At 37.0% G+C, this 9844-nt stretch overlaps 1 protein-coding gene across 1 annotated transcript in view; it reads right to left on the bottom strand.

Annotated features, from left to right (window-relative positions):
• Positions 1-8213: 8213 nt before the first annotated feature.
• RAD51B (RAD51 paralog B) overlaps positions 8214-9844 on the bottom strand; it is a gene marked incomplete at its 3' end in the record, with an annotated part of 15857 nt that continues 14226 nt past the window's right edge. Inside the window, exons 5-6 of the mRNA XM_010078811.1 lie at positions 9494-9613; positions 8214-8397 (exon numbers count right to left, since the gene is read on the bottom strand). Of these exons, the coding sequence (XP_010077113.1) occupies positions 8214-8397; positions 9494-9613 (304 nt within the window). The remainder of the gene's footprint in view (positions 8398-9493; positions 9614-9844) is intronic.

Here is a 9844-nt window from a genome sequence, read left to right as displayed (position 1 = left end):
TCTTTCTTTGCTTGTTTTGAGTAATAACCTGGTTAGCATTTTTACACATACTTACCCTTTTTACTGAAGATGCAGTTTTACATTCAAAATCTGTGCTGCTGCCAGAAACCACACATTCCTGCCCCTCCTTTCTGCTTACATTAGTGCCTGTTCAGCTGCATAATTGCCCACTACGTTTTTTTTCCTAGGTTGCTTTTCAGGTGGTTTATATCCTTGTTCAGGCTCATCAGCAAGTATGAACCAGTTGTAAACTCCACACTAAAAAGAATTACAAGGGAGGTAGGAGGGGAAAAAAGCATGTATTGTCCTCTTGCTGCTGTTTAATCTCTAACATTGGTTGACCACCTCTTGATTTTGGATAACACAAGCCTTCTGTAATGCAAGTTCAATTAACCTGCTACCCACATGCCACCTGTGATTTGCACAGATCATTTATTCCACTTGCAGTTTGTATCTGATGGCCTTCTTCCCTAGGGACAACTTCAGAATGGGCTGCAGGTCAGTGGATTTCCAGGCAGCAGCTTCACTAGTTCCTCTCTTCTGTGGCTCCTTTAAGCCAACTGAGAAAGGAGGCACAGCAGTAAACATTGCTGCCAACCCCAAAATAGTATCTCTAGCCAATAATAATCTCCTTTACTATTGCCAATCTGCTTTTTGTATTTTCAAGGAGCAGGAGCAGGCTTCACAAATTGTTTCAGCAGCATCTGCTTCTAGTAGCTCCATCTTAGGGGCATCTCAGAAGCAGAGAAGAGCACATCTGTTCTAATACACAATACACTAGTTCTGTGCATACACAATGTACCCAGACCTCCTCAGAAACTTTGTGCTCACTGCCCAGACATGACTGCTTCCATTACAGTGCCAGGAAGGACCGTGACATGGAGCTCTTCCATACAACCCGAGAAAGCTACACAAGCCCAATACATGCCAGCCTTAGGTGGCTGGTTGCATATACGTCCCAGGAAATCTTGTGACAGCGTATATTAGGAAGATTTTTCAGGTTAAGAATTTCCCCTACAAACAATGTTTGACACAAGCAAACCTTGAATGTTTTATCAGTCCATTCCTCTTACAAACAAGCTCTTGACTCTCCAGATAGAAAATTATATGGAAAAGGACATATCACTAAAATGTGAGCAGCAGTCTCCTGTACTGTTCCTGGAGAACTGAGATAATTTGCTAAAGACATAAGGGAACAGTTCTTAGATGTCATTCCAAACCTCTCTAGGCAGACCTGAGGTTTGACATTGTTTAAGGAAATCACAGAAGATAACAAAAGGCAGGAGTCTGAATTTAAAGAATAACCTTAGTATTTCATACCTAGCTTACCTTTCACTGCATCTTCTCTCATGACTACTGGATAAAAAAGACTTAACATACATTTGGTAATGCACAAATTTAAGACAGATAAAGAAATAGATACATACTCCTATATCACACTTCCAATTATCCAGCTGTAGCTTGCTAGTATTGTTCATAGGCTTTGCAAAGAAAGAAATTTAGTTTGGTATTTCAAAGACTGCCAACATCTGAAGCCAGTTTGCTTAAACTAATGTTTTTGAGAAGTAAAGTAGCCAAGCACCAGTATGTGCCTGCAGCCTTAAGCAACCCCCCTCTTTCCTAGGGGGAACATTTACAAAGTTACAAAAAGCATCCAAGCAGTAAGCACTTCTAAAGCAATTTACCTCTACAAGCACTAAGGGTTTCAGTTGCATGAAGTAGTGTTTAGTTCTTGTATTAGAAGTGATTCTACTAACTACTGTCCTGGGTCCAGCTGGGATAGGGTTAATTCTTCACAGAAGCTGGGAGGTGGGCATAGCCAAAGGGATAGTCGATACCATGCTGATGTCATGCCCGGGATATAAGGGGGAGCTAGCCAGGAGAGGGGCTTCTTTTGTGAAGCTCTCGGTGGTGAGGTTTCCATTGTATCAAGTGTTTTCACTGTATTCTATATCTTGTCCTAGTATTATATTCTCCCTTTTTTCCCTTGTGTTGTATTATTAAAAATCTGTCCTTATCTCAACTCACGAGGTTCCACTTTTCTTATCCTTCCCCATCTTACCAGGAGGGGGAAAGGCAGGTGGGGGAAGGGGGGATGCGATCATGGTGGTGGTCCTGACCCAAGACAATCATTAAAAATATAATACCACAGTCTGCCAAGAATCCAGTCAAGACCTCAGATATCGTTGAAAAGCAAAGCACTCTCTGCTCCAGGTCAAAAGCATGAGATATGATAAATACAAAAGTAAATTGGAATCTAAAGACAAAGAAAGTGATTTGTATTTTAAGTGTGCGCAATGCAGGTTATCCAAATTAGAGTATCAAAATGTTAGAATATTGAAGGGAAGAGATACTGTCTTACTGAAATTCAGATGTAGTCTCACCAATAAAAAACAGCATCTGATTCATTCCTGTCTAATTAGAATAATGCAGATGACTGCTCAGTCTTATTTAATAAAAACCTCTAATTCTGATTTTGTTTACCTAGAATATTACAACAGAAGTAATCTATTGTCAAATGAGATCTAGATATGCATTTTAGCGAGAAGAAACATGACAGTTTTGATGAGGTTACTGAAATCATGTAGATTCTTATTGGAATCTCTGTTCGGAACAAGTCTCCCTCAGTTTGATTATACTGAACTTCTATTAAATAAATTAAAATGCTTGCTGTTAAAATGATGGGTTTCCTTCTTTAAACAGAAAAATGAGGTGAATAGATCAACATAGATAGCTGCAACTTCAATGAATAAAGATAAAAAATATGCATGTTCTCAGTAAAGAGGATGGAGTCTTCTTGTAGAAGAATCAGAATGAAGTTGCTCAGGAGACTATTATAGCTCATAGATTACAATCCCAAGCAAAACAGAGGAGGGAAGCCAGAGCAAAACCCACAGTTCTCTTAATGCATAAGTGCATCAACAGTAGAAGAAAGTGTAAACTGAAAAGCCTGTCCTGTTGTACACCTGTAAACCTAGATACTCCTATTTTCAAGGCAGCACAGAATCATCAACCATCTAGCTGCAATAGTGTGGTCTGGTTGTCCCTTATTACCATCCAACCACGTGTGGAATGAGAGGAAATTTTGCAGACTGAAAAGGGCCGGTTCTCTTGTTAACAGCAACAAGCAGACTGCATCATGAAGCTACCAGATCATACTTAATGAAAAAGCAGCCCCAGCAGTGCACCTGGTTCCACACAAATGCAATATTCTCACAAAGCAGTCCCTTACACACCAAGAGGGAAGCAATACAACCATCTCTACTACAATCAGTTTCCAAGCAAATAAGATTTTACTTTTGATCTCTGGGCACATTTGTACTGTAACAGACATATGCATTAATTTCCTCTTATCCCCATCCCTTATACCTCAGGGGGCTGGTACAATATTACTTAGGAGTAACAATTGCAGAGCAGGTCCTCTTTACTCCCAGAAGCCCTGGGGCTGAGTAACCATAAAGCAAACAAACTCTAGAGAATCTGGAAATCAAACCACTAATTAGTCTATGCTGAGCTCATACAGGTAAGATTTTTCCAACAACTTGTAATCTGGTCAACCATTCTTTGTATTGCTATCTTGTCTAGAGACTAGAATCACTTTCAGTTACACATTATGCAAATGTAATAATATTCCTAGAGAATCTACAGGTTAAATAAAATTCAAAGGACAAGAAGGAGGCACAAGAAAACATGCAAAAGGAATGAAATACTCAAAAAATACTACTTTGCAGAGTCCCAAATAGATTCTTGGCCTAAAGGTTCAGGCAATTTTTCACACAGTCAGAACAGTATATCTTGCCAAACCCTAAACTCTCCAAAAATGCATAAAAGCCATACTGTTGTTTTCTATAGCATATGCAGAGTAACAATGTGACAGGGCAGAAAAAACCCAAATACTGTATTTCTATTTTAGCCATAGAACATCTTATATAGGTATGTTACTTAAACTAGAGAAATATAACCTAGATGAATTTATTATAGGGTAGATGAAAAGTTTATTGGAAAATGACACATAGCAGCTAGTGTGTAAAAGTCTTATTGAAGAAAATTGTATAGTGTGCTTGAAATACACTAGAATATAAGATTAGAATTCAAAACCATCTTGACAAGGCAGGAAAAATAACACATTAGAAGGAGGAGCAACTAGCTAAGTAACAAAGTCAGCAGATGCAGATCCAGGGTTTTAATGTATGGTAAGTAAACAACATCAGGCTGTTGCAAACAAAGCAAACAGTATACTCTGATGCATAAACAAGAGGATGTCCTGCAAGGCATGAGAAGAAATCCTTCTCCATACCTAAACATTGGTAGAGATTTATCTGGCATACTGGTTCAGTTTTGGGCACCTCACTTTCAAGATTATGTAAATCATCTGAAGGGAACCCAGACATGTGGTGAGAATGAGGCTTAGAAGAAGCAAGAAACTGCTAATTTATTTTGGGTAAAGTCTTCCAGAAATTCAAGTCAAGGCAGGTATCAGGGAAAGTGTCTTGCTTTCTGCAAGCACTGTCCACGATCATATAGCAGATAATCTGATAATAAAATCTCATTCCTTTTAACTCCCTCTCCTATATGTTAATACTGGTGCCTTCCTTCTGCATAATTTCATATGTGCGTTTGTGCAGAATTATAGTTTTTGGCAAAGTCACTTGCACTGTAAAATGGAAAAAGCAATGGAGGGAATACATTAAAAGAAAAAGAAAACTGAATTCCAGTATCATATAACTCTAGACTACCTCCTTTTCTATACTTCACCACCACATGAAAACAGGAAACATTGCCCTACCATTTCTCATTCGTTTTCCTCAGCAGTATTAAACATTTTATGAGCACAGACAGTCCAAAAGGAACACAGTGTTGGGCCATAAACTGCAGAAACATATATTCTCCAGACACACGTAAAAAAGTACAAAGATGGGAGCAGTACTGAAGACAGTTATAATTACATTTTAACCAGTCATTTTAAACTAAAACAAAGTTGTGCCTTGCGAGAATAATTTAACAGCCACATGAGAAGACAAAGCCATCTAACTTTGCCACTGTAATGATACTTAGCAGTTGAATTAACTCCCTTTTATCAAAACTATTTTTTGCTCAGTACTGTGGAGTGAAGGGATAATTGAAACAAACAATCTGCCAACAAAAACTGGGTTTATGAAGTTTTAGAGAGGGCAAAGAACAAATTCTGGTCTGTAAGTTCCCTTTAACCATTTTGTTTTCCTAATTAAAGAATAATAGAAATTAGAATTCATTCCAAATCATACTTTACAAACAGTAGTGTTCACATGTATGTGAAATTCTGACACTTGTTTTTTAAGCAGTTTTTTGTAAGAAAACAAAGAGTAACACTAGAATATTTAATTTAAATAACCAAACCTATGGACTCCATTCTGGGCACAAAAATACTGGTAAGTAGAACATGGGAGGAAATCTTCACATGAAACATTTTGCTTGTTTCACAAACTATTTACTTAAACTGATGAAGCACACTGAGCAAGGTTAGGTATTCCTCTTTGCACCAAAAGAGAATATGTTTGAAAACAAATGTTCTGAAATAACCAGCATAAGCATAATTTTCTAATGCTGCTAAGTTCACCATTTAATGAGGACATGAACACCAACCTGAATTTCCATGCAGGGGGAGAGAAACATCTTGAACAAGAATAGTTCTTTACTAGAAGAAAGCTTTGGAAGCAATCTTCCCAATTTAGGAAACAAATTAACTACTGTTTTCCACAGCTTAAAACAAAGTTAGGGTTATTCAATGTTTCTTTAATTCATATATAATAATAAAAGTCAGCAAATTCTGCAGTACCTACATTATTCTAAATACATATACTTCTGTGGATAATGTTCACAATGATTAGCATAAGACACTAGCATGTTTTCATCCTACTGAATTCATAGGAGGACAATTCATTTCTCCAAGAAGCTATGAAATACCTTAATGAAGTGCTGCAGGTTCAGAAGCATGACTGTGTGTCTTCTAAGCAGTCACTAATTGTTTTAACTTTCTGCTCCCCAGAAAAATATCCAGACTTCATGAAAAAGCACCAAAGCTACTCATAACAAAGTTAAGGCCAGGGGTGGGGGAGATAGTAGCAACCCCACACTGAAAGGAGAGTTACATGATTAGTTAAACCTTAACCTTTCGCAGCAAGCAGATGGCCAGGAGTTCAGTGTGATTATGTGGAAATATAAGGATCCTTCTATTAGCAGTTGGGAAGGGCATTCAAGTTCACATACAAACAAAATATTCTTGAAACTTGAGTGACAAGACACTTCACAAAAATATCAACAGCTCAACAGAAAAGGACCCATACTTTCCAATGAATTCTCACCTCTAGAAATTGTTTGAACTACATCTGGCGTAAATATGGCTAGTAAAATTCTGGTAACTCAGTTCCACAGTGTTTTCTTCTGATAAGGTTAGATCCTCATTAAAGAAACACATGTTTCAAAGTGGTAGAGCATGTAAGATTTCTCATTTTGGAAAACTTCAAAATGGAACCGGTTGTCTAAGCTTTGCAAGTAGAGAAAAGTTTCTTATTCTAGGTTTTAACAACTTGCAAAGATAATTCAGTTACTGTTTCTGTAACACTGGTATTAAAAACACTTTTTAATAGCCAAGTATAAAAACAGAGTTTGCATTTCAGCAGCTTACAGTCCAGATATAAATTTACCTGGAAGTCTAATGATGTATCCCCATAGTTTTGGAAAAGTCAGCATACAGTATTGTTACATACTGTAACAACAAATCAGCTATCCATTTCTTCCAAGCTTTCTACATATTTATTACCAATTTAAACAAATTTCCTTCATAAATCTTCCATTTTGGAATTTATTTAGCTCTCCATAAACTAATATTTTCAAATATCAGAACAGCAATAATAAATGCACAGAGCTGACAAGCAATGTATGTGGAAATAGAATAAAATAGAACCAAGGATGAGGCTAAATGGAAATACTTGCTTATAAAGAAAGAAATTAACAGTTTGAGTGTTCTCTTTGCCAACAGAAGTACTTCAATCTTGAGACACTTTACTGCAGGAAGCTCAGATGCTACAATTAAACACACTTAACCAAAGACAGCAGAAAAGGCATTGCAGATGTCAAGTAATTTGTGCATATAAATTGATATTGAGGAGAAAAAATGTACACAACCTAAAAAATAACATTCATATTTAGCTAAACATTTGGCTTTCCAAAGCAAATTAAAACCTTGGATATAAAGTTTACAGAGTAGAATACATAACTGAGTGAGAAGCACTAAAAAATGTGACAACTGAGTGTGAAAACTTATTATGACAGCTTTAATTGCTGTCATATTATCAATACTGATAAAGTGAATTTTTCATTTTTAAATGGAGCATGTGACATCTAAAGGGGGAAAAAATATTACCTGTGGAAATTATGGGCTTCTTGACTACTGTTAACTTATTTAGCATGGCAAATAAAAGCATTAGAGCATAGTTACATAAGGTTTCTCTCTCATTTGCACTATAAATCACAAGTGAGAGATGAAAGTCTCTCCTAAGCTATTCTCAGAAGAACAATTTAAAGAAAAAAAAATCAAAAATATTAGTATACATTTGCTAGTAGTAATGATAACCAACATGCTTATCATAAATAACAAAGGTTCTCTTCACAGATCTAAGAACACAACCCAGACAAGAGTATAAAGGAGAGCCAGTGGTGTAATTCAACCAGCTTTAGGGATTTACAAAGCAAGTTTCATCTTCAGTCTCAATTTGACATTTAAAAGAATGCTGAAAGCAGTTTGGTTTTGCAACTGCCACTTCTAGAATGCTTTTCCATGGAGATGTCTGGCCAGTTTCACACATTTTCTCCACTACTAACAACTAGAAGACCAGATTTTACAAATAATTTTTATAAGCTCAACAGCTAAATTTCAAGAACAATTCTGGTCATAATGTGTTTTAGTTTTAGCTCTTCACTGAAATGCAGACATTATTTCTCTCTCAACTAACATGAACGCTAAACTACTTTTACTGGATGCCACTTACTAATAAATACTTTCCTATGAATATGGAAGAAGAGAGAACAGTTACTGTTCCCCCATTCCCCAGTCATTTTCCAGCTGGTACCTGCTTTGAAGATTCCTGATAGAAGCTTTTTCTGGTCTTCATCTTCCTGTCATTTTATTGCTTGATCCTGTAAAGCAAAAACTTAAGAAAGGAGGAAGAACTTACTGGTATTGAGAACTCCTCTGCCAAGTACTTCAACATTGATGCTCCTCTAGCCAAAAAGTTACTTCTCTCTGCCAGGTTGCCTTGAAGTTTAGTGTCAAACTCCTTTCTGACAACCGAAGCAACAGAGTCAATTATTATGAGTTTAACTTTCTTTGAAATAATTTCCTCTTCCAAAGACATAATCCTGAAAAAGAAAAAACAAGGAAAAAACCCAGCCATTGATAACATTGTTTACACAATAGAATCATCTTATAACCCTGAAATTGTTTAAATTAAAGGTTTACTTTAAGTTAAAAGTCAACCCGTCTCTTTCACCCCTCGCACACCACCTCCAATAACATCTGCATGTATTGAAGAGATTTGGAAAGGAATCTGAGGCTCTAGCAGGCCATATAACCCAAGGCAGGTTGGAAGGAGATGTTCTTTAAGGTCCCTTCCAACCCAAACCATTCTATGATTTCATGAACCTCTAGCTAGCAACACTATGATGTACAACCCCTGAATGGCAGACACCAAGTTAAGTGGACATTGAAACTTTGCCTTTTTGCTCCTGGTAGCAGCATCCCATTGCCAACACCAGAATCCTTGGTGTCTGTATGTGCAGAAGGTCAAAACCATGTCCATATACTTCTGAAGACAGTATGCCAAACCTAATCTGTTGGTAATAGGCTACTAGCTGTTTTCTGATAAAGCTGCACTAGAAGAAAAAGCCTATTCTTAGAATAATTCTCTCACTAACACAAAATACACAAAATTATGCTAAAATATAACTTAATTTTCATTGCAAAATGTCTTCACAAATTAACATAAGGTAACAATATGACAATACAACACTGCCAACAATAGCGTTCAGGCTGATAACTGTGAAACAACTCCTCCTTCCCACTGCTGGAGGGGCCCCAGTCTTTCTGGATGTAAATTACTTTGGAGGAGCAAACTCCTATTTCAAGGAAAACGTAACTCTCCTACTATGGTCTCTCCACAATCCAAGACAAGACCTGTCACATGAACACTCTCCTTTAAAGCTTACAGGGATCAGACCATATGGACATTGCCTATCAGAAATGAGAAAACATAACACGGATTAGTCACATACTATGTAATGAGAACAGCAAAGCCAGTCTTTCTGTAGCAATTTTACTTTGTTGGAGACCATGCTGTTATCAACCTAAAAAGGCCTCAAATAAATGAATTACTCTTCATAAAACTTTGATATAAACCAAATATTGTTAATAGATAATCCAGTCAAAATGTTCTTTTTTTAAACTCTGGAAAAGTACCTCTTCAGTACACTGCCACAGGTCAGCTCTCGATACAGGTGAATGCTATGGCTCATGCAGAACAGCTTTTCATCTGAATCAAAGTAGGTAGGGAATCTGTTTCCTGCTATCTCAATCAACCTATCAAAAAAACAGAAGGCATAACACTGAAAAAGGAATAATGTGGGATAATAATACATCAAGTATTCACAAAACAAAGCAAACCTCTGAGTAATAAAGCCGATACCAAGTAACACTGGAAATCTTTTTCAAAGGAGAAGCATACTTGAGCAGTCAGACTGAAATACTGGAAGTCAGAACAGGCAGGTTCTCTTCCCAGTGATGCTAGAATCCATGGTACACTAGGGAAAG

The sequence above is a fragment of the Pterocles gutturalis genome, unplaced genomic scaffold, assembly GCF_000699245.1.
Source record: "Pterocles gutturalis isolate BGI_N339 unplaced genomic scaffold, ASM69924v1 scaffold6701, whole genome shotgun sequence".
In the NCBI taxonomy this organism is placed as follows: Eukaryota; Metazoa; Chordata; class Aves; order Pterocliformes; family Pteroclidae; genus Pterocles; species Pterocles gutturalis.
Note: the sequence above shows the minus strand (reverse complement) of the source record. Positions and strands in the feature narration are given on the sequence as shown.